Genomic DNA, 25,504 nt, shown 5'->3' with positions numbered 1-25,504 from the left:
CTGGGAAGCCACTCTTGGAAGCATCTGGACGCTTTCCTGATGGCAGTAGGACACCGGGATGTTCTAAGCAGGGGTTTAACATAACCAGATCTGTAGCTGAGACAGATAGGCCTAGGATGGATTAGAAAGGCTTCCATCTCGAATATCCAATTGCCTGCATGACCAATCCACTAGATTTCTTTCTTTCTCTCATTCATTCATTCATTCATTCCCTCACTCAACACTGAAGAAGCCCTGAGCACGCCCTAGGGAATGTTCCAGCCCAGGTACTAGAGCTTCAGGAGTGAATCCAATCCTCAACACTGCATTTCCCACACTCCTGGCATGCTCACTGGCACCTGCTGGGTCCACCTTGACCCTCCCACCTTGAGGGTCCTGCTCCGGCCCTTCTCTTTCCCAAGGCCTTGCCTGCTAAGGCTATAGCTAGGATTCATGTGAGTGCTCATCTCCCTGGCTTCCTGGGTGCTGCCTGAGCCGCTGACCTCCTCCTACTCCCCGAGACCCACGAATTGCAGTTTCTGGGCCATCACCCTGACCTTCTCTGCCTTTCTGGCCAGGTCACTGATGAGCTGGTGGTGTTCTACCAGGTCCTACCCCTGCCCTCTTGCCCCAGATGGTCCACTACCTGCTCCCAGATGGACACTGGGAGCCTGAGCTGGGAAGGCTCAGGCTATCAACATAAGGAGAATCGTGTCTGAGCCCAAGTTCTCTGCGAGTCTCCTGCTGGAGTTTTCACTAGACGTGCTTACTCCTCTGTGCTTCCTAACTGGGCAATGACACTGCCTCTGGCTGTCTCCTCTCCCATCCACCTCCATGTCCAGTGTCCATGAGTCCTGTCCTTCTGTCCAGCTGATGGCAGAGCAGCCACCCCCTGCCATGCCACTGACACCCCTGTGCCACCCACCTGTCCCTGTCCTTGCTCTGTCACAGTGCTTTCTCCCCACTGAGGCCAGAGCAACCCTTATAGAGCAGATCTGACATTGTCCCCCACTCCATCCGAGGCCACCTAACAGGCTCCTCACTCCCTGGGCTGTGCTTCTCCACTATGGCTGCACATCAGAGCCGATGGGGACATCAGTATGACCGTGCCTGGCTCGGCCTGTGAACACGGCATGGGCGTTGGGATTTTCAAAGCTCTCCAGATGATTCTCAGCTACTGATAGGGAACCAGTGCCCTGCCAGATGACCCCAGTTCCCCAGTTGGGTACCCACCGCAATTCTAGCTTCACCCCGTGCGTCCCTCAGCATCATCTCCCTGCTGCTCCGCCCTACATGACCGCCTGCCCCAACCGTCCTCCAGGGCTTGCCGCTCGCCAGCTGTGCGCCTACTCTCTGGGCTCTGCCCCACTATCCTACATCCTGACATGTCCTTCCCTGTCCCCTTTGGACTCAAGCATCACATCTGAGAAGCTTCCCGCATTCTGTCCTGCCCAGCTATAAGTGAGTGCTCCAAGGCCAAAGCAGCTGAAGCCCCTGCAAACTGGCTTCTTGCCCCGCCCAGGCCCCCTGAGCTCCCTCTAGAACTCTCTCTCCGGGCTTACTCCCCCAAACTCCTGCAAGCTGGCCTTTCTGCAAATGTTCAGTAAATGGATGACCGCAAACACTGAGCTCTGTGCACCTCTCTGCTCAGGGAAGCCTTGGCCTCACCCTCCTCCTGTAAACCCTTCTTTTCCTGCCAAAACCAACCACAGGAAAAATGGGTAATGAAACATGAACTTCCCAGAAAGGAGACTTGAGTGGCCAACGGCTACCAGTAGATTGGCTCTGCCACCTGAAATCAATGTAATGTCATCAAAAGCAACAAATACAAGATTTTCAACATTCCAGCCAGAAGGACTGAAAGAGAATCGGGGTAACTTTCTTTCCTGCGATTCAGTGGACTTCCCCCTGATCTCCCGGATCACTGTCTGTGGCAGGAAGCACGGACCCAACAGTCTATAAGGTTGAGTTCTGGATGACAAGCTGGAGTGAGTGCATGGCAGGACTTTCAGGGGGTGGTGGCAGCGGAAGCAGGATTCCAGCTGCCGGTTCTCAGGTCACTGTGGAGAGGGAAGCAAGCGGGCTCTGTGGCCCAAGGGCAGCCGTGAGCAGGGTGAACAAAACACACAGCAGGATACCCACAAGGACCTTCAAAAGATACTTTGCTGTTCTTTCTTTTAGGATTCCTGTCCCCTGGGATGCCTGGGTGGCTCAGTGGGTTAAGCGTCTGCCTTCAGCTCAGGTCATGAACCCAGGGTCCTGGGATTGAGCCCTGCATCGGGCTCCTTGCTAAGCTGGGAGCCTGCTTCCTCCTCTCTCTGCCTCTGCCAGCCACTCCTCCTGTTAGTGCTCTCTCTCTCTCTCTCGCTCCATGGCCTCCTAGCTATGTACCTGTGAATAGGAACCTCACTTTTTCAGACCTTGGTGTCCTGTTCCACGGAAAGGAATAACAGCCATCTTCCGTGGCTCTTCTTGAGAACTAAATCACAGAGGACATACCATACTCTTGACCCATGGCCTGGGTTAGTAAGGACCCAATAGACAGCAATTATCAATATTCCCTATCGATATTGCAAACACACGTAGAGAAAGTTTCACGATTATAAAGACTTGATGAAAAACATGACCCAAATTAATTTTGCTACCAAAAACACTTACTTCAGTAAATGTTCGATCGTTAAAAACGGGCAGAAAATGCGCATGATTTTCTTGAAATTATTTCGACCAATGAGCCCCGTATCTCTGAGGTCATAGGACTGCAGCATTCTGCAGAAGGCGTGGAGATTCCTAGTAATCGAGTCCTGAACAATTTTTTCCACCTAACACAAAAAACAAACACATTCACCAAGCGGCACCTTTGTAACCTGAGTGGTGGTGTCCTGGGACCACGTGGGAAAGTGTTACTTACTGAATCCCAAGCCGGGAGAAGAGGTGCCGTGGTGTCTGTGCAGGCGGAGAGTTTTCGTATCTAATTGGGAAAGAGAAAGTGTGTAGGTACGAGTCACTCCTCGAGGCAGTAGGAGCTTTGGAGGCCGACAGACTCAGACTGGCAGCTTTGCCCCGATGCGCCAATTAACTCTGCGATCATGAGCAATTGAGTTTGCCCCCTGGTCCCCATCTGGAAATGGGGATCATAATATTTAACTTGCACTTAGTTAAAAAAAAAAAAAAGGTACAACAAACACGTAAAAAAAATCTATCACTTGGCTTAAAGAAATGCAGAATAAAAGAATAATGGGGCGGCGTTTTTGCCTCTCAGAACAGTAAAAATGTAAAAAGGAAGCCAATTGCCTGTGTCCACAAGGTACCTGTTTGGTAACATTAGACAATATGATACCCTGCGTGCCATGGGACAGGAGTGACCGCCTCTGGGGGGTCTGTCCCCCTGGCAAGGGAATAGAGTCTAGAAGGAAACTTGCTTTTCACCATGTTCCCTTTTGCATCTTTTGCATTTTATATCTTACATGTATCTTCCTCTCTTAAAATAATTAAAATAGGGCCACCTGGGTGGCTCAGAGGGTAAAGCCTCTACCTTCAGCTCAGGTCATGGTCTCAGGGTCCTGGGATCAGGCCCCGCATTGGGCTCTCTGCTCAGCAGGGAGCCTGCTTCCCCCTCTCTCTCTGCCTGCCTCGCTGCCTACATGTGATCTCTGTCTGTCAAATAAATAAATAAAATAATTAAAATAATTTCAAGAATAAAATGGATATTCTTTGACCCAATCATTTCATTTTTAGAAATTTGTATGAAAGGAATAATCACAGAATGGACCAAAAAAGCAGGCACTACAATACCCACTGTAGCAAGATTTATAAAAGGAAAAAAAAAAGGACATGTAGATTACAACAGGGAAGAGCTACTCTGTATCTTTTAAAATCATACAGCATGGGCACCTGGGTGGCTTAGTGGGTTAAAGCCTCTGCCTTCGGCTCAGGTCATGATCCCAGGGACCTGGGATCGAGCCCCGCATTGGGCTCTCTGCTCAGCAGGGAGCCTGCTTCCTTCTCTCTCTCTTTCTGCCTCTCTGCCTACTTGTGATTTCTGTCAAATAAATAAGTAAAATATTAAAAAAAAAATAAAATCATACAGCATAATTTTTCCTGACAGTGTTAAGGACATGCTAGTTAGGGATAGCACCAACTGCAAAGTCATGAAATAGAGGATTTCATTTTAAGATAAAATAGATATCATACATGGAAGTATGCATCCTATCTTCAAATTGCATACATTAAGCACGTACCCCTTTTGTGTATCAGTTATAGTGGCCTAAGGCTGAGAACAAGGTATGCTGGAACACAGGCTCAGAAGAACAGACCACAAAGTCAGTCAGTGGGTAACAATCCTTCTGTGTTAGAACTAGTGTTGATTTTCATTTTTTTCTATTTGCATAACTGTGTTTTCTCATTATTCTCCTTCATTCCTATATGTTCATTCATTCACTCACCACACTGTTTTGTAAGTGAGCCTGGCCGTGGGTTAGCCCCCATGGGTACAATGGGCAGTGAAAACAGAATGATCTCTGTCTTCGTGGAGGCATGACCACATGATGACCAAGTTGGGACACTGTGACCGGCAGGTGTGTGAGGCCAGGGGCTGCCAGACAGGCCTCAGCAGAGGCATCCCTGGGAAGACACCGGGTGCACTGAAACCTGCCGGAGGAGTATGAAGGGAATCCTAGCAGAAGCCGTCCTGGATGCAGGAGGGACCGGGGGTACCTGAGCATCTGAGCTCACATGGCCCACGAAGATGCCGGGCACCGGTCAGCAGGGCTGGACCACCAGGTTAGGAACCTTGCCAACCAGGTTAGGAAGACCTACTTTCTCCTAGAGCCCGACAGCCACACAAGGCTTTAGGATGATAGGCTGATAGGATGTGGTTTGTATTAAGCAAAGATTGTGCCACTTGTCACGAGAGCAGATTGTTTACATGTCTGTATTTTGTCTCTGGAGAAAAAGGATAGTTGTGTGTAGGGCTGCTGTGATGGCCAGAGGTCATAGTTCTCAGGAGCTAACACAACAGAGTTCAGGATGAGGTACAATTATTCTTTTCTGTGTGTGAGGGCCCTGGGACTTTCTTTTGAATTAGGGTTCAAGAAGGACCAAATGACATTGGTTTAGGATGTGGACACCAACTTGCCCAAGGTGGGCACTCAGGAAATCCTAGTATTAGTGAAAAACAAATTCATACCTGCTAAAGGAAGCCTATAACAAACATTTCAAAAAGAATCTGTTCATGCCTATCGCATACATTACATGACACTAATCTAATTTTTTTCAAGTTCTTAAAATATTCAAGTGCTAATCACTACTAACGTTATAAAAGCATTTCTAATAATAAAACTCTGTCAACTTTTCAAAAAGCAAGTATGGATCACCAAAGGCAATAAGCGGTTATTTTTTAAAATGGGGAACTAACAGAAAAACTCTGAAAATATTAATGAGAACCAGAGGTGTCATTCTCAAACATTCCCACGCGAGACATGGAATTGCAGGAGGGGCACCACCAGCACGCTGCGGAAAGAAGATACATCCTGCACACACAGGGGCTCTCAACCCAGGAGGGGTTTCCAGAAATGCCAAATATCACTCTTTAACAAGATTTAGATACTGAGAATTAACATCAAACAACTCAAACAGTTAACTCTTACTTGAAATGAAAATTAGAGGCACCTGGGCTGCTCAGTCTGTTAAGCATGTGATTCTTGACTTTGACTCTCGATTTTGGCTCTCGATCTCAGGGTTGTGAGATTGAGCCCTGCATCAGGCTCCGCGCTCAATGCAGTGTCTGCCTGAGATTCTCTTTCGCCTTCTGCCCCTCCCCCTGTGTACGCACACCTGCACATGCTCTCTCTCTCTCAAATAAATAAATCTTCCTAAAAAATGAAAATTAACCCAGTTGAAGAACAGGAAGTCCTTTATTTAAGACTATTTCAGCTATCACCTCTATTTCACTAAGAATACTTAAGTTTCCCACCATCAACAGAAAATCAAACACGGAGTTGTCATAAAACTCACCTTAGAGCTCTCTTCAAGCAGTTCGATAAGCGTGTGGATATTTACCCATCCAGTGTGCCCAGGGTCAAGCGTTTGCATCAGTTCTTTGAATTCTGAATCACTGATTTTTACAACCATGCAATTTAGAAGACGTCGCAATTCTTCCCCGATTATCCGTCCATCGGGTTTCTGAGCATGAAGCGCATATAAGGGAATTTTTTTAAAAAAAAAGGAAAAGGGAAGAGAAAGCATATATACTAAGCATCACTGAATAGAGTGAACTCTGGCCCAACAGAATCATGATGAAGCAAGAGTCTGTTGGGCGGTGGTCACTAGATAACACTGGGAGACAAGAGTAGTGTATTGGGTGGCTGTGCAAGGGGATGCTGGAACTCCCCAGGGGCTGTTCCCACAATGTTCGTCTATCGGGATGTAGGCGGAAGATGGCCCCAGGTGAGGAAAGAGGCCAATCTTGCGGGCACAGGCTGACCGCCACCTCTAGACAGGCTAAGAGCTGGCTGTCGCAGCTCCTCCCGCCCCAACCCCACCTGAGGGCTATGGGGCTCAGCAGCAAAGGGCGCACGACTTCCCGGCAATTCAATTACGACTTGCCAATTTACTAAAAATATTAATTATGCTTATTTTCACTCCCACCAACCTCATCCATTACATAAATGGACAATTACTTAGCAAGAAAAATTTCAGCCATGCTGCATAAAGAAAACATATTATAAGCAAAATACTGTGAGGAAAATTCTTCCCCCAGAATAAAAAATTACCAATAAGCAAATTAAATATCAAAATAAAAAGACTATTTACTGGAAAAACAGGGGAAATAAAGAACCTCAACCTCCCTCACAGAGAGACACTGGGACTATTAATGTGACAATGGGGCTAAGTCATAAAGCAGTGTATGAACGTCAGCTGTTACTTTGGGGTCCAAAATCAAAATAGGAATTAAGGTTGTCTTAGGGAAAATAAAATAATTTAGAGGATATACACCTGCTTGCTTTTTTGGTTTTGGAATGACCATCAAATTTTTAATGTCCAAGTAGGAAAATTATGATTCTTAATAAATTTATGGCATCATGCGACCTTCACCATCTGCTTCCAGAACTTTCCATCATCTCAAAAGAAACCTCATGTCCGTTTCCTCAACCTAAGGTAGCTTGTATTTGCTGTCCCTCTGTATTTGCTTTATCCTATGTATTTCAGGTAAATAGAAGCATACACTATAGGCATCAGTATGCATTTGCCGCTGCATGGAAGCTGAAGCCGTGAAAGCTTAGCATAACATTTCTGAGGTTCACCAGGATGTATCACAGATCAGTATTTTGTTCTTTTTTATCCTTGTTATTATTCCACTGTATGGAGATGCCGCATTTTGTTACACTTGATCTTAGCCAAAACGCCGAGAAGCGATGCCGTATTTTGTTTATCTTACCACCAGTGGATAAGCGCTTGGGTCATTTCCAGTTTGGAGATTATGAATAACGTCGATACGAACATTTGCACACAAGTCTTTGTGTGTAGACATGTGTTTTTACTTCTCTTGGGCAGCTACCCATGAGAGGAGTTGCTGGGTCATGTGGTACATTTGTTTAAATTTTAAAGAAGGGACCAAGTTGTTTCAATGGCACCTGTAGCACTTCACACTCCCACCAGCACAAGGGTGCTCGCGTGTTCCATCTCCACATCCTTGTCATACTTACTACTGTGTGGGCTGTTTATTGTCATCCCAGAGCTGAAAGTCTCAGTGTGCTTCTGGTTTGCATTTCCCTGATGTCTCACGACATTGACCATCTTTTCACGTGCTCGCTGGCCATTCACTTGTCGTCTTTGTTGAAACGTCTATTCAAATGTTTTGCCCCTTTTTTACACCGGGTTATCCTCTTACTGAGTTCTGAGAGTTCTCATGTAGTCTACATGCAAGTCCTTTACTGAATATATCATTTGTCTCTATTTTATCCCAGAGCATGGCTTATCTTTTGAAGCCCAAATTTTTAATTTTGAGAAGTCCAATTTATGGGGTTTCCCCCCCTTTTATAGATGATGCTTTTAGTGTCATATCTAAGACATCCTTGCTTCCAGGCCACAGAGATTTATGCATATGTCTTGCTATTTTAACTTATATTTAGGTTTATGACCCATTTTTAGGTAATTTTTATGTATGGGGTAAGGTAGTTCATCTTTTTGCAAATGAATATCCAATTGTCTCAACACCATTCGTTGGAAAGATGACCCTTTCCCTCACTGATCCTGTAAAAGATGAACTGACTGTGATTGTCAGCACTTATTTCTGGACCCTCAGTTCCATCCGTCAATATGTCTATCCTCATGCCAGTGCCACACTGTCCTCAGACCATAGCTCTGTACTAAGATTCAAAATCTGGTCCTCAGGTTCTATGGTGTAGTGGTTAGCACATCTGCCTTACAAAATCTGGAAGCTTAAGTGCTCTAACTTCATTCTTCTTTTCCAAGATTGGTTTTGGCTATTCAGCAACCTTTGCATTTCCATATGAATTTTCAGATCAGTTTTTGTTTCTGCAAAAAAAGCCAGTTGGCATTTTAATGGGGTTTGCAGCACTTAATCTATAGATCAATTTGGAGAGAACTGCCATCTTAATAAGATCAAGTCTTCCAATCCATGAATACAGAATGTCTCTTCATGTATTTACATTTTATTTAACAGTGTTTTGTAATTTTCAGTGTACAAGTCTGGCACTTTTGTTAAATTATTACTAGGGATTTCAGTCTTTTCGACGCTATTGTGAGTGGAATTGCTTTCTAAAGTTCAGATTGTTCATTGCTAGTTTATAGAAATATAATGACTTTTGCATATTGATCTTCTATCCTGCAACCTTGATGAACTCATTTATTTGTAGAAGGTTGTGTGCGTATATCGCACTGTCTATGAATAAAGACAATTTAGTTTTTCCTTTCCAATTGGGATGCCTTTTATTTCTTTTAGGATTATACTAGAACTAGAACTACAGTACAATGTTGCATGGAAGTAGCAAAGGCTGACATTGTTGTGTTTTTCATGATTTGGGGGGTTCAGTCTCTTACCATCAGCTGTGGTTAGCTGTTAGCTATGGGTTCACTGGAGATGCCTTTCATCAGTTTAAGGAATTTCCCTGCTATTCTTGGTTTGTTGACAATTTCTATCATGAAACAGTGTTGGATTTTTCAAATACTTTTTCTGTATCTATCAAGATGATCATGTGGTTTTGTCCTTAATTCTATTAATATTGTGTACTCTATTAATTGATTTTTTGGTAGTCAAACCAAACATGCAATCCTGGGATAAAACCCACATGGTCATAGCATTTAATCTTTTTTGTATGTCGCTGAATTTGGTTTGATAATATTGTGCTGAGAATTTTTACAACAGTACGTGAAGGATACTGGTCTTTGGTTTTCTTTTCCTGTGGTCCCTTTGTGGTCTGGCTTCAGTATCGGGGTAATATTGGCTTTAGAGAATGATTGGGAAGCATTCCTTTGTCCTATATTTTCTGAAAATTTGTGAAGGATTGTTATGACTTCTGTAAGTAATCTTTGTAGTCTTCAATGCAGAGAGTTTGCACATCCTTTATCAGGTATATTTCTAGGCTATTTGATTTTTTTAAAGATATTGTTAGAAATGATATTTTAAGAATTCCTTTTCTAATTGCTTACTGTAGTTTATAGAAATAATATTGATCTTTGAATACTGATCTTGTATCCAATGACCTTCTAAATTCTATTATTAATTCTAATACTTCCTGGAAGATTATTCTGGACTTTCTATTTAGAATACCATGTGAGCTACAGATAATAACACTGAGAGTAATATTGGATGAACAGGCAGGGTACAAATGGTTTCTGGGTGGGTAGAAAAAGAGCCACACCAGGTTTAAATGTAAGTGGTGGAGTGACCGGGTCCACTAGAGGGAAGTGGCAAGGTGCAGCGGTAGCACGTACTGGGATGCATGGTGGGAGCAGATCTAAAGCAGTCTTTCCTGTAATAGTCCTACACCCCTCTCTACAGCAGGAGAGAGACCTGCTTCCCACCATTGTCCACCGCACCCAGGCAAAAATGCCTTCTCCTGCCTCCATCTGGCTATCGCCCTCTGCTCTCCTCCTTCCAGGTCCCAGAATGTGCCTAAGACCAAGGTACATGGTGGGGAGTGGAGGGGTTGGGAGTCCCACTTGGTAACCAAGCACTCTGCGACTCTAGGGCAGCCGATGGTCACTGCTGTTCTGTGACCCTCCAGAGTGTGAGCTCATCATTGGCAGGGACTTTGCATTACTCATGTATGTGCTCAGTCTAAGTGCCCACGGCCTGGCCCAGCGCGGGACAGGCCCTCCATTCCTCACCCACATGACGTGTTTGCTGATCGGTTCTGTCTGCGGAACAGTACATCAATGACTGTTAAATAGTCCAACATTTGGAGTGGTTAGTCTGATTACAGTCCTCCATTAACGGAGATGAGATTTCACTATTTTTAATTAAATTACTTCAGTATAGCACACTAGGTCCTGAGGTGGGTAAACACAAAAGCCTTCATTTATCTCTAAGAGGAGGCCCAGGCCGCACACATGCGGGCCGCTCAGCCCAGGGCACCGTGGGCCTGTCCTGAGCAGCTGGTTTGCGCCCTGCCTCCAACACTCCCTAGCTGGGAGCCTCAGGCTGGGTACTTACTACTTATGCTCCCTTTCCTTGGCAAATAAGGGCAAACTGAAAGGATCAAATGGAGATAACTAGAGTGTCTTCCTCACAGAGGTGCCGAGAGGCTGAAGTGAGTGAAGACGAGGAAATCACCGAAGACGGTGCCCGGCACGTCGTAAGTGCACAATCTCATCGTTCATTCAGTAGAAACGACCAAGCCATACAGGTCTAAAGATTAATTACAGCAGGTGGGCTAGCTGAAATGCCCCCATAGAAAATAGAACCCCAAATCTCTGAGTCTACGCTATGCTTGGAAACCTAGGCAATGGCATTCTGGTTCAACGGAGGCGAGGAATCGCCAGCACAGAGCAACCCTTGAACTTTTGAGGTCTACCTCTGGGCCACGGGGCCTCCTCCCCAGACCACCACCCTGTGGCCGCCCTACATGAAGACTGCCACTGAGGCCAACTACCTCCTCTTTTATACGCGGTCCTACTTGAGTTGGAGGCAAAGCAAGTCACTGGACCCCTCCAGATTGACTAGATTCAGTTATTGAGTGTACTTAATAAATAACAAACGTGGGATATGTCACACGTGCCAACAGTATCCAAATGCTGCTTTCTAAAATAAACATTAAATTGGGAGAGGAGCTAACATTTCGAGCAAGTTACAAATTCTTGAATTAGCCACTTCTCTGCAGGATAATTACACCAGGCAAGGGGCCCTTTGGAACTAAGGAAATGTTACTGGGATGGGCTCTACATGGTCACGAACTCACACAGTCTAGGCTGGGGTGGGAAAGGTCCAACAGGTTGGGGTTACTCGTTAAACAGGGAACAATGGGCTGTCACTGCGTCCTCAATGACTTGGCCAAGCTCTGTTCTCATCCCCGGACGTCTCCCTCCCTGCACTATAGCACACTGTATGTCCTCTGATCCCCCCAAACACACCCAACTCCTGAGGTCCGGCCTTAATGCACTAAGCACTCGGAATAATTCCTAGCATAAAATAGGAGCTCAAAAAATGTTTGTTGGCTGGATATATGAATGAATATACAGTTTTTATTGGCCTTGTTCTGAGTGCTTGCATTCTGAGAAACTGAGGTTTTCCCCAGAGAAGGGTTTCAAACTCTTACGGTGTTGGCCATCAGGAGTGCTTTCTTCAACGATGTACAGTGATCCTCGTGTCTAGACAACTTTGTGACAATGTCTTCCTTGCAAGATTGATTTCCAGAGGTGATGCTACAGAAGAATGAAGAGAAAAACAGAAAGAAGGTTATGTTCTTGTACTTTCTTCTTTCTTAATGCAAAAAAAAAAAAAAAAAAAAAAAGGAGCTGACAACTATCATAAGGCTTCCTGAAAGTGTCATGTGGTTGTGCAGACCCAATGCTGCTCAGGTGGCATGGTGCCTGACCAGGGAGAGGGTGTGAAAGCCACGAGCCTTGCTGTGCCATCACTCTCCCCTTCCCACACCACCTAACCATGGCCAGCTAACCGTGGCTGGCTAACCGTGGCCAGCCATCTTGCCAGTCTGTGCCTTTGGTCTCAAAAGAGTCCAGACAGGGCGCCTGGGTGGCTCAGTCAGTTGGGTATCTGACTCTTGATTTCAGCTCAAGTCATGATCTCACTGTTATGAGGTTGAGCCCTGCATGGAGCCTGCTTGGGATTCTCTCTTTCCCTCTAGCTCTGTCTCTCCCCCTCCCCACTCACTCGTGTGACCAGGAAAGAGAGCACGATCACTGCTGAGACCATCACTTCCCTGTGTGTGCGGGCAGCATGCCGAGGCACACTCACCCACATAACTGAGGGCACACGCTTCCCGTGGTAAAGTAGGGGAATGTCGACCTTCACAAGCTCCCCTTCTCTGGTGACAATGGCCATGGCCACCTACATTATCGGACCCTCTCCCTTTCTTGCTTCTTCCATCCATGCCCTGAGCACAGGGCCACCAGCCGAGATGTGGGCTCCTGAAGGCCTACGATCACCGTCCCTGGAGATCAAAGCCAACTTCACCCTGATCAGAAGGGGGCTGCAGGGTCCCATGATACCAACCTACAGATGCCCTGGCCGGCCTCTGCTTTTCAGTGTTCAGCGAGACAGGATGACATTCCCCACTAACTAAAGAAGGGTAGTGAATCAACTGAACGATTCTCACATTCGGTTGGGGATTTTATCGCTCCATCCACATGACCATCCTGGCTCTTCCCGGTGGTAGAAAAACATATAAACACACACACCTACTACCATCTCTAAGAGACGCATAAAGTAGCAGAATTCCTGAGTCTGAGTTACTCATGTGACTCACTGGAGACTGGTGTTTCTACAGATCACTAGCACAGGAAGGAGCAGAAACTTCTGCAGTAATTATTACCTTCTACAGTACCACTGAGTACTTCTTTGTACTTCTTTGGGGTGTGTGTGTTGGGGGGGCTACTGTCTCACGCACCGTGGAATATTTAGTGGCACCCCTGGTCTCCACCCACTAGAAATCAGGAGCAACCCCATCCCAGCTGTGACAACCAAAAATGTCTCGTGAAATTGCTAAAGGTCTCCTGGGGGGTGGGGATTGCCCCCAGCTGAGAATCACTGTTTCAAAGTAAATAAAACTCACATTTTAATTCTTCCCTATCTTTCAGATAAGAAAATCATTAAAAACAAACAAACAAACCAGAAGTAACTTCACTTAAGAAATAAACTCAGAAAGTTGCATCTCAGGAATGGAGTGGGGGACGGAGGGGGCGGGGAGGGAGCTCTAAATCCTAGAAGGCTGGTAACCAGGGCAGTTCACCAAATATTTGTGAATCCCTGAGACAGGAACAGGACCTGGTGAAAAGGGACTTGGCCCTATAGTACAGTTTGCTTTACAAGAGCGCCTAGTGCTTTCGATGAACGTGCCAAGATGATAAAGCCTATATTTTTCTTTAAGAGTCACATAGGGCAATCAAGGCAGGATACACACCAACACCAACAAAACACTTCTTCGAGCAAAGGCCTAAACTCTAAAATATCATATTATTAAGTATTTTTTTTACAGGTTGGCCCCCCTCACAGTTTATGTGATCATGAAATCTGAGGTTATAATAGACACTAGAATGAAAACAGAAATAACTCAAGGCAAATAACATTCCTGACCCACGCTACCCGCACCATGCAGAGAAGGGCTGGGGAACAAGTGAATGTGGGTTGCTCCCTTCTAGAGAACACTTAACCAAACATGCTCATACACAACTTTACGCTTACAGCTCAGTGTAACACTGGCAGTGTTGATGTGCATTATCTTGAACATTCCAGCTCTATTTCTGCCTTCACTCACTAAGCAGAAGATCTACTTAAGACCCTGATAGTCTTATTTTTTTCCATCTAGAAGCTTGAAATAATAATTATATTCATCTTACAGTTGAAGGCCATTTTAAATAAGAGTAGTGTATGGAAAACAATTGATACACTGCAAATCACTACAAAAAGTTCATAATTATACAAGGAAGACGAATTTGTCATTCAAAAAAATGACAAAAAAGTAATTCAGATATTCTCTAACATGTTATAGATTCTGATATGCATAACTAAAATTTAGTTCTTTTTTTAAAAAATTTATTATGTTACATTAGTCACCATACAGTACACATCATTAGTTTTTGATGTTTTGATGTCGTGTCCCATGATACGTTGTTTGCGGATAGTACCCAGTGCTCCATGCAGTACTTGCCCTCCTTAATACCCACCACTGGGTTAACCCATCCCCCCACCCCCCCTCCCCTCTAAAACCCTCAGTTTGTTTCCCGGGGTCTCTCACGGTTCGTCTCCCACTCTGATTCCGCCCCCCTTCATTTTTCCCTTCCTTCTCCTAATGTCCTCCCTGCTATTCCTTATGCTCCACATGTAAGTGAAACCACACGATAATTGTCTTTCTCCACTTCACTTATTTCACTTAGCATAATCTCCTCCAGTCCCTTTCCGATGGCTGAGTCGTATTCTATTGTATATATGAACCACATCTTCTTTGTCCATTCCTCTGTTGAAGGGCATCTCGGCTCCTTCCACAGTTTGGCTATTGTGGACACTGCTGCTATGAACACTGGGGCGCATGTGCCCCTTCTTTTCACTACATCTGTATCTTTGGGGGTAAATACCCAGCAGTGCAATTGCTGGGCCATAGGGTAGCTCTATTTTTAACTTTTTGAGGACGCTCCATACTGTTTTCCAAAGTGGCTGCACCAACGTGCATTCCCATCAACAGTGTAAGAGGTTCCCCTTTCTCCACATCCTCTCCAACACTTGTTGTTTCCTGCCTTGTTAATTTTTGCCATTTTAACTGGTGCAATGTGGTATCTCAATGTGCTTTCAAAATTTAGTTCTTTTATTTGTATTATTGTTATTTTTTTACATACCTATTTCTTTTTGTCAGGGGAACTGTACTGTTGACTTCCATCCACTGGGACTCATAAAGCGATGTTAGAAATTGTTTCCAATTGATTTTGCTGGTGGTTTTAAGTCCAAATCTGGATTTAAAAAAATAAAAATATTATTTTAAACATTTTTTTATATAATGCTGCATGGATTAGATGTTTAATATTGAATTGAAGATGGCAGCAATGAATTTATATGAAGTTTCAAATCTAAGGTAAACAAAACAATTTAGTAAAATTGCACTACATATTGACTTTCAGAAAGCAAGGAAAATCAAGCTGATTCTATATCACCATGTCTCTGCTTTCCCTTAGCAGGAGCATACATTGAAAGAAGAAACAAGGGATTTGATTAAAATTCTCATGTCCATGAACTAATTCTTTCAAAGTCACTATTTGGAGAGCTCAGTCACTGTGGGAGGCAGAATAAAGACCTGGAAGGCATCCACATCCTAACTGCTGGGATTTGTGAGTATGACCTCAGAGGGCAAAAAAGGACTCCGTGGATGTGATTAGGGGCGTGGCCCCGGACATGGGAGGGCACCCAGCTTGACCAGGTGGGCCAATCTAATCACAGGAGTTCTTAAAATTGGAGCATTTCTCCCAGCTGCAGCCAGAAAAAGATGTGAGGACAGGAGATACGAGGACAGGAGATGCAACGGCAGGAGAAGGGCCAAAGCAGAGATAGCAGATGGAGGAAGGACCACGTGCCCAGGAACGCAGGTGCCTCCAGAAGCTGGAAAAGGCAAGAAACAAACTCCCCATCTCTCCTCTAGGCTTATGGCACTTTGTGATGGTAGCAGTTGAAAACTAGGACAGATTTTAAATCTCAGCGAGAATAAGTAAGTGGAAAATTATTCAAAAGCAAACTGGCAACGTTACTGTAGCCCCATGGCTCGGGGTGCGGGGATTCTGGCATAACAAGATGGCAACGGAAGCAGCCCGATGGGAGCCTGGAAATACCAGAGTGCAGCTCCCTGCTCCTTCATTCCTCACCCTTGTCAGACAAGTTGCTCACTCTTCTGATTCTCTATTTTTCTCATCTATAAAATGAGAATAATGTCATCTACTGGGAGGGTTGCTTTAAGGATGAAATCTACTAGATCAAGAATCCCCTCCCACAGTCCAGGTCACCAGCAGGTGTTCAACCACATTCCTTTCCCCACTGTCCATGTGACTTAGCCACTAAGCATCATCCAAGCTTCCATAACAGGGCGGCAAAAAGAATTTGGGCTGAGATCTGGAAACAACAGTTATGAGATGCAAAAGTGGGAGACACCACAAGACAGATTACCCTGCTTGGATGGCTAAAATTAGTGGCTGTAAGGAATCCGGTCTGTGTGTATCAGATGTGGGCCATGTGAGAAACTGCAAGTGTGCGTATGTACACACACACACATATGCACAGGGTCATCTGGCCATACTGGCCCTTCAACTCTTCTGAAGGGTTATGCTTTTCCATGTCCTAGGTCCCTCACGCTTGCTGCTTCCTTTGCCAACTGCCACACTCCCGCCAGTCTTCCTAAGCTTTAGTGAATTCTGCACCACTTTCAAGTTCAACTTTTTCATTACTTTCTCAAGGAAGCCTTCTCTGATTTCGATAACCAGGCCCCTTTGCCCTATTAGCCTGTCTCAAAGCACTATGCCTCCTTCCTTTGCAGCATTTATCACTAAGGATTAATACTATTAGTATTTAATATTTATACAGGTCCTTGATCATGATTGTGATGATAGCACCTAACACTTGATAAATGGTTATTACTTCTACTTCTGCTCTTAGCACCATGTATGTGTTCATGAGAAAGAGAGATATTGATTGACTGATTTTCATTAGCTATGCATGGCAACATCAATAAGTACACTGTGACAGTGGTCTAATGCCCAGCTGTTTACATACAAAACAAAGTTTCATCATTTGTTCCCAGCCTGCCTTCCCCACCTTGCCCATGATTTTGATAGTTTGTTAAAACTATCTAATTTCACCATAAATTTCAGCAAGTCAGAAATTAATTTTTATAGTGGAAACACTGTGCCTACCATTAAAAGCAGAATCAGCTTCATATAGTACATTTAGGAAATTACCTTACTCTCTAGGGGGAAAAAATCAAATTAGATCTTCACTCCATACATTATACCAAAATAAATTCAAAATAGATGAAGGAGTGAAATATAAACACTTGGACCATTAAAAAAGGAAAATCCAGGCATATGTTCACCTGGTGTTGGAATAAGAATGGGTTTTTAAGCAGTATTTAAGAGGGGGTTCACAAACCTCCTTAGTTAATAACATCAACATAAAAAATTTCCATACACCAGAAATACTGAAACAGCAATTTAAGAGCTAAACAACAGACTTGCAAAGTTATCTATCATAAATATGCATAACAAATTGCTAATTTTCTTAAAGCATTAAGTGCTTGTACAAATTAATATAAGGAAAACTAAGACTTGATTTCTTCTTCTAGTGATAGCTCAGGAAGATCCTAGTAGACCAGTTCCCCTGCCGAGAATCACAATAAGTGCTGGGTGTAGTACCAAAGGCAACTACAGAGTGAACAGAAGTGGGCACATTCTGGTAGGGAATCCACACACAGAGAGTAGAGGAGCTGTGAGTATTTTCAATGCTTTCAGCCTGGGGCTAGGCACTGCAGCACAAGGGGTGGCAAGGATGTCAGTTAAAGAGAAAAAAAGAAAAAAGAAAGGTATGTCCTGGAAGACTAGAAGACAAAACCCAGGTGAGCCATAACCCTAGAGAGAAAGAGGAAATCCTGGAAGAGAAGGAACGAGAGAGGGATTCCCAAATTCTGTCCTACCACATTTCTGACTGGCTCTGAACCTACTCAGTATTGCTTAGCTAAACACAAAAGATCTGAACTAAGATCAGAGCTGCCACCCAAGAAACAAAATTTGCAGTTTGAGTCCAACCAAGATAACTGCCTGTAAGACAAAAGAAAGAGCATTCATCAAAAAAATAGTAACAAAATTTAGTCTTCACAATATTCAAAATATTGAGCACATACACACTCTCTCTCTCTCTCAAATAAATAAGCCTTAAAAAATAAAAATGATAAAATAAAAGATAAAATAAAACTATAGAACATATTTTACAAAACAGGAAAATGGAACATTACTAGGCAGAAAAGTCTGACATACATACAATTAGAATCACATAAGGAGAGGAGAGAATGAATGGGGCAGAAAAGAGTATCAGAAGACAGAACAGTTAAAATTTCTCCAAATTTGATTAAAGATATCCATTTACAGATTGAAGATGTTCAATAAAAATCAAGTAGAACATGCATGAAAAAGGCCATGTCAAGGCTCATTACACAGTCAGATTCAAGGAGTAAATCTTGAATGCAGCAAAAGAAAAATTACTCATCACATGTAGGAGGGCAACAATTTAACAGATGACTTCTCATCCAAAACCATGGAAGCCAAAAGAAGTGGAACAACATCATGAAGTACAGAAAGAAGAGAAATCACCCAAGAATTTTCCAGCTAAGAAAATATCCTTTAAAAATGAAGGATAAATGAAGACATTTCTAAATAAAAGAAATTTAAAGGAATCCATCTTTAGCAGGAAGTTTTTCAGGCTGAAGGGAAATGATAGTAGATGGAGACATCAACTCCTCAGAAAAGAATTTAGTATCAGAAATGGTAAATATTTGAAAAAATACAAAGGCTACTTTTTTCCCTTGCTTTTTATCTTCTTAATTTATTCATGGTTACATAAAGAAAATAACATTGTTTTGGGAAGTTTATTACATAGATAAGTATACCACATATAATACCTACAGTATAAAGGAACAGGGCAGAATATAGATTCATATTGCTTACATAGGTTCTACATTTTTTAAAAGATTTTATTTATTTGACAGAGTGAGAGAGATCACAAGTAGGCAGAGAGAGAGGGGAAAGCAGCATCCCCCACCCCCCGAGCAGAGAGCCTGATATCGTGCTTAATCCCAGGACCCTGAGATCATGACCTGAGCCGAAGACAGAGGCTTAACCCACTGAGCCACCCAGGCGCCCCTAGGTTCTACATCTTATGTGAAGTGGTACAGCGTTAATTGTATACAGGCTGGGAGTTGTAAAGATGTACACTATAATCCCCACGAAAAATTATACAAGGAAGTATAGCTTAAAAGACCATAAGAAAATTAAAACTGAATTCTCAAAAAAATTTCAATTATCTGAAAAGAAAAGAGCAAACAAGCAAAAAAGGAAAAACAGGAGACTCAAATCCAAATACATCAGTAATTACTTTGAATATTAATGGACTAAACACAACTGGATTTTTAAAAAGAGATCCAGATTTGTGGTTTCACAAAAAAGGCACATTTACTGTTTTGTTTTTTGAGAGAGGGAGAGCGAGAGAGAGCATGTGCAAGCAGTAGTGGGGGGAGGGCCAGACAGAGGGGGAGAGAAAAAATGTTGATCAGGATCCACACTTAGTGGAGATGATGACCTGAACCCAAGTCAAGAATCAGACACTTAGCCAACTGAGCCACCCAGGCACCCCAAAATGCACATTTACTCGAAAGACAGAGATAGGTTGAAAATAAAAGGACACTATCTTAAGCCACATGATCAAGGTCAACCTCAGTAGTGACAAGTCACACTGTGTACTATGCACCCTTGGTTTGAGGTGACAAGAATGATACTTTACCTCTGTGGTGTCCAAGAACACATTGTCCCAATGCAGTCAGTCAAATCCCTGTTGAGAGACCCTCTATAAAATATCTCACCAATAATCCTTAAAACTGGCAAGGTCATGAAAAAACAAGGGAAATCTGAGAAAGTGTCAGAACCAAAAGGAGCTTAAGGACACATGACTACTAAATATAATGTAAATTAAACATCTAAATAAGTGGGAAGATATACCATGCTCATGGAGTAGAAAACTGAATACGATTAAAGTGGCAATTCTCCCCACCATATTCACAATCAAATTCCTAACAGGCTTTGTTTTTGTTTTGTGTGGGTTTTTTTAATATTGAGAAACTGATTCTAAAAGGTAGAGAAAGGTAAAGACTCTAGAATAGTCCAACAATTTTGAAAGAGAAGAACAAGTCTGGAGGACTTGCACAACCTAATTTCAAGACTTAACAATTTAGCTACAGTACTCAAGACAGTGTGGTATGGATGTGAGAATAAACCTATAGATTAATAGAAGAGACTAGAGTCCAGAAACCTATTCATTCTTATACAGTCAACTGATGTTCAACAAAGGTGCAAAGTAGTTCATCAGAGAAATGACAGCCTTTTGAACAAATGATGCTGGAACAACTGGATATCTAGACAGAAGGAGAGTGAATCTTCACCCTTACCTCACACTATACACAAAAATTGACTATAAATGGATCTCCCATAAAAATTACCCATAACAAATTTTTAAGTAGATAAAACATATTTCATCAAAATTAGAAACTTTTGTATTTCAAAATACAAAGCTAGGAAAAGAGAAAAGCAAGCCACACTGAGAGTAAATATGTGAAAATATGTAGCTAACGAAGAACTCGCATCTAGGATATATAAAGAACTTTTGCAAATCAATAATAGGGAAATGAATAATCCCGTAAAATGGACAAAAGATCTGTACATCTACTTTTTAAAAGAATATACATGAATGGTCAATAATCACACGAAAATAGGCTCAACATCGTTAGTCATCAGGAAAATGCAAATTAAACGACATGAAATACCTCTATACCCTACCAGAATGGGTAAAATTAAGAACTGTGGTAACACCAAGCATTAAGGAGGGGTAAAGCGTCTGCAATTCTTGCATGTTATTGATGGAAGCGCAAAAACAGCAGTTACTTCAGAAAGCAGTTTGACGGTGTCTCATAAATGTAAACATACACTCAAACCTACACTCCCGCAATTTTATTATTAGGTATTCACCCACGAGAAATACAAACATGTATAAGCCCCAAGAATTGTAAGTGTTTATAAAGTATCTTCCCGAATGACCCCAAACTGAAAACAACCCAAATGTCTGTCAACTGGTGAATGGATTAGCAAATTGTGGTAAACAAATATGGTGGAGCACACCTCGGCCATTAGAAATGTAGGGGCTCCTGGGTGGCTCAGAGGATTAAGCCTCTGCCTTTGGCTCAGGTCATGATCTCAGGGTCCTGGGATTGAGCCCCGCATCAGGCTCTTTGCTCAGTGGGAAGCCTGTTTACCCCCTCCCTCTCTGCCTACTTGTGATCTCTCTCTCTGTGTCAAATAAATAAAGAAAATCTTAAAAAAAAAAAAAAAAAGAAATGTTGGGATACGCAACAGGATGGATGCATGTTAAAAACATGGTTAAATGAGGAAAGTAGTCCAACACAAAAGGGTACAACCTGTATGATTCCATTTATGACAAAGCCTAGAAAAGCCAAAACCATAGTGACAATGACAGAGAACGATCAGTGGTTGCTGGAGCTGAGGGTTGGAGAAGGGAAGGGTTGGTTACAAAGAGCCGAGAGTAGAATTATAGGATCATGAAAGTATTCTACATATTGACTATGGCAGGAGTTAGATAAAGAGATACAACTGCTAAACTCATTAAACTGTGACCTTGAGAATGAATTTTATTTTAGTAACTTCTACTGGAGTAAACATTTTTTTAAAGATTTTACTTATTTATTTGATAGAGATCACAAGTAGGCAGAGAGGCAGGAAGAGAAAGAGATGGGAAGCAGGATCTCCACAGAGCAGAGAGCCCAATGTGGGGCTCGATCCCAGGACCCTGGGATCATGACCCGAGTCGAAGGCAGAGGCTTTAACCCACTGAGCCACCCAGGTGTCCCTGGAGTAAAATATTTTTAAAACACTGAAGAACATCAAAGGTCACAGACGAATAATTATTCACAGAGAAAGCACCTAAAACCTATAAACATGAAAAACGTGCAAGTCAACAGCAACCAACGACCTGAAATCAAAACAACAGTGAGCAACTCTGCTTCTGCCGGTCATTTTCACAAGGATCTAGAAGTGGCAATGTGGAATGTCGGCGAAAAGGCTCTCACCAGCCGCCCTCATAAGAATACATTAACACTTCCGGAAATGCATTTGAGCAATGCATAACGAAAACCTTGGACATGTTCAAACTTTGGACTCAGGAGTTAACATGTTGTAGCCATTAAAAATTAACTTCAAAGGCTTTCCAAGGACATACACAAATGCTCCTGGTAATAATACTGTGTCATCGGATCTCAACAATGTTAAGGGTGCATGGTGTCTGTGTACGAGTGCACACAAAGAAATTCTGGAAGGAAATATACTAAATAAAATACCAGTAGTGGTTATCTGTGGCTATTACAGTAATGGGTCATTTGTTTTTCCTTCATGGTTCCCCTATTTTCCAGTTTGAGCTTCCAGCCTTTATAATCAACATGTATAAACACTGAAGGAAACAATTTTTGAAAAATCAGTGCCAATTTTGCTAGAAATCACATGACCAACCATTATCCAAAGGTCACAAAGCTATAGTTGAGACTTTTAGTCTTAAAAATGTCCCGGGGGCGCTCTCTCACACTCTCTCTGCCTCAGGCAGCTCTCTCTCTGGACCCTGATGCTCGGGGCCCTAAGCATTCCCATCGTACTCTCCCATTCTGTGAATCCAGGTAGAGACTCACAGCAGCACCCAGCTCCGTCTATGGAGCAGGGAAAAGGAAGACACAGATTTGTGACAGTCTGGATTCCATTCAACAAGTGGGTCCTGTCCGAGAAGGCAGCAAAGAGAAACAGGGTGGAGAGACTAAATCCCATGAGCCAGAGGAACCAAGAAGGCTCAGCCAGAGGGAGAGACTCATCAGAACCGCAAGGATGGGCAGATCTGTGATGGGGGGTGGGGAGCGGGGGAGGCAACGGTGAGAGACAGAGGAGGATGTAACAAGTGTGGGAAACCGACCACATCACTGGCTGACTCCGCCTCCTCCGCGCAGCGGCTGATGCTAACAACCCCCATCTCTCACTTCTCTTCTCTGTCCATATGCTGTCTCTTGACAACCTCCTCTATTCTCTGGCTTGAGATACCATCTAGATTGATCTGTACAAAGCTGATACCCATATTTCTTTCTCTAGACTGGACTTCTTTTTCTGAGCTTCCAATAGCCTACTCAACATCAGTAGTCGGATTTCTAACAGGCATCTCAAACTTAACATGTCCAGTATTAAACTCTGGACTTCTGCTGCCTGTTTTCCTTCCTCCTGTCTTCGACTATACCAAGTTCCCACTTCCATGAAGGCTTCTGCATGGGACTGTTGGCCTGGATGCTCTCTCACAGGAAATACACTCTAAATTTGTGCAACACAGCAGACTTTGTTTCTGCATGCCTGATGCTTTCATGAAGGTCTCATCTTAAATGCCATCTCCCCCAAGAAGTCTTCCCTGATTGCCTTATCTGGGATAGATTTGCCCCATGCATCATGATCGAGAGCTGGTTTATTGGCTTCTGAGTTAATAATATGTGTTGGTAAGAAAAAGCACGTTCAGGATTTTTAGCATCCTCTTCCCCAAGCCCACTGACACTGCATTTCTAAGGGTCTCTGAAGGGAGATTATGGGGCCCCAAGAGAGGCCACAGAGAGAACAGTAGCTACAGGGTCGAAATTTGCAGCTCACCTAAGAGAAACAGGCCACTGGGCAAATGGACCAAGATAATAAAACTCCACCAGAGCACCAAATAAATTCTGGAGGGGGGAGGGTAGATGTTGGCCTGAACAAAGTGCATGAGATACAGGCTCGAGCTGTCTTGTGTATGAAAGGACATGATAGCCAGGGGCTTGCCAAGTCCCAGTCCACACCGCTGCTTCCCGTGTCCTGGACAAGTGCCCCTACATACTGCCAAGGTATGGACATGCACTAACGCTAGCTGTAAGTTGCGCCTTCCTCTCTTCAAAGATAAGGGCATGCAAGTTACTGAAGGTGGCATTAACTTGGGGATGATCGCTGTATTTTGCCAGAAAACAAAATAACTTGCTTATTTTAACTTTATTAGTAGTAAATGACACATCACTTGTGACACGTTCCATCACCCCATTCCAGCATGCCATGAGACAGGAATTCAGAGCTGCACGTCCCAGAGAGAGACAGAGAGGGCCTGAAGTGGTCTGCTGGCCGGGGGAGCACAGAGACGAGCTGTGCTCATCGCTCCTATGACCATCTAGGGCAAGGTCATTCTGCAAACAAAACAAGTTTGCAAAATCCCACATATTCCCCTCGTGGATATTCATGATGTTGAGTTAATATAGTAACAGCCATGAGATGTCCTCATAGTTAGGAGTTAGGAAACTTCCTTCTATAGCTACACCTTGGGAGAACTCACCACCACGAGCTAGGACATAATCAGGGTGATTCAGCCCACGAGGGTTTCTGGCACAAGCTAACTGAACACAGGGTCCTTAGGAAAGACCAAGGTGCTGCCTGATATTTACAGAACACACTGAAAATTCTAGGTCTGATGGGAAGAAGACTGACTTGGTCGTTAATGTGGGAATTCATGACCTATTGCCCAGGTCACAGACCAAAACCAATTCACAGACCCAAACCCCCTTAATTAAGGGAGAATTTGGATATCTTTGAGGAACAACCCTATAATATAGCCATATGCATATACAGAGAATCTTCCCTCAAACCTTGCCCAGAAGATCCTTCAGCCATACCAAAAGGACTATGTATGAAGGAAAAGAAAATACCTAGACCACCCAGGGTTATTAGATAGTGACTCTGAACTAACAATAATCCATGGGGAGCCCAGGTGCCCACATGGTCTGCCGGGTCACGGTGCAGGCTTATGGAGGAGAGAAGAAACCCAAGTCCATGTTGTAGAGGGTCAGGTAGGGTTACAGGCTCATCCTGTGCTTACTTCTCCAGGCTCCATACATGATGGAAACAGTCATTCTTAGTCACTGCAGAACCCTCATATTTGTCCTTTGATCCATGAAATAAGGGGCTTTGATGATAGGAAGGACCAAGTGGAAAACCCAACGCTTAGCAAAGGGTTTAAAAATCTTACCACTTCCCTGGAGCGCATCACAAAATAAAAGACAAGGGCAAGAGGCTGACTTCTACCATACTCCGTCTGAATCACCATTTCCCGATGCAAGAGCTACTTGGATATTTGAAAATGACTGGATTATTGTAAATTTAATCAAGCAATGATGCCAGTCACACATGCAAATCAACACAGCCCCTGGCATCTGGTATGTAGCTATAGACGTATCAAATGCTCATGTTTCAATCTCCTTTTCAAGTTTCCCTTTACACAGCAGGGAGATCTGTTCACCTCCAAATCTTATCTCAAGACTATGTCAAATCACCTGCTTCCTGCCACGTTATAATGTGAGGGAACTCTGATCAAGGCTTGCCCCGGAGAGTCGAACAGATATTGGCCAAGGAGCTGTGTTACGGTTTCTTTCTTTCTTTTTTTTTTTTTTTAAGTTATTGATTTCTTTATTTAGAGTGAGCAAGCAGGGAG

The 25,504-nt window shown here is 43.4% G+C and overlaps 1 protein-coding gene across 10 annotated transcripts in view; it reads right to left on the bottom strand.

The window, feature by feature from the left end:
- The window catches only part of EFCAB6 (EF-hand calcium binding domain 6), a 218,989-nt gene that overhangs the window by 105,686 nt on the left and 87,799 nt on the right, over positions 1-25,504 (bottom strand). For all 10 annotated transcript variants that reach the window (XM_004771166.3, XM_045083732.1, XM_045083734.1 and 7 more), the window contains 5 exons: positions 15,010-15,120; positions 11,757-11,862; positions 5,992-6,159; positions 2,888-2,947; positions 2,638-2,798 (listed from right to left, as the gene is read on the bottom strand). In XM_004771166.3, the coding sequence (XP_004771223.2) occupies positions 2,638-2,798; positions 2,888-2,947; positions 5,992-6,159; positions 11,757-11,862; positions 15,010-15,120 (606 nt within the window). The remainder of the gene's footprint in view (positions 1-2,637; positions 2,799-2,887; positions 2,948-5,991; positions 6,160-11,756; positions 11,863-15,009; positions 15,121-25,504) is intronic.

The sequence above is a fragment of the Mustela putorius genome, unplaced genomic scaffold (assembly GCF_011764305.1).
Source record: "Mustela putorius furo isolate JIRA1106 unplaced genomic scaffold, ASM1176430v1.1 tig00000738_pilon_pilon_pilon, whole genome shotgun sequence".
Lineage (NCBI taxonomy): Eukaryota > Metazoa > Chordata > Mammalia > Carnivora > Mustelidae > Mustela > Mustela putorius.
The sequence above is the reverse complement of the archived record's forward strand: the minus strand, read 5'-3'. Positions and strand labels throughout refer to the sequence as shown.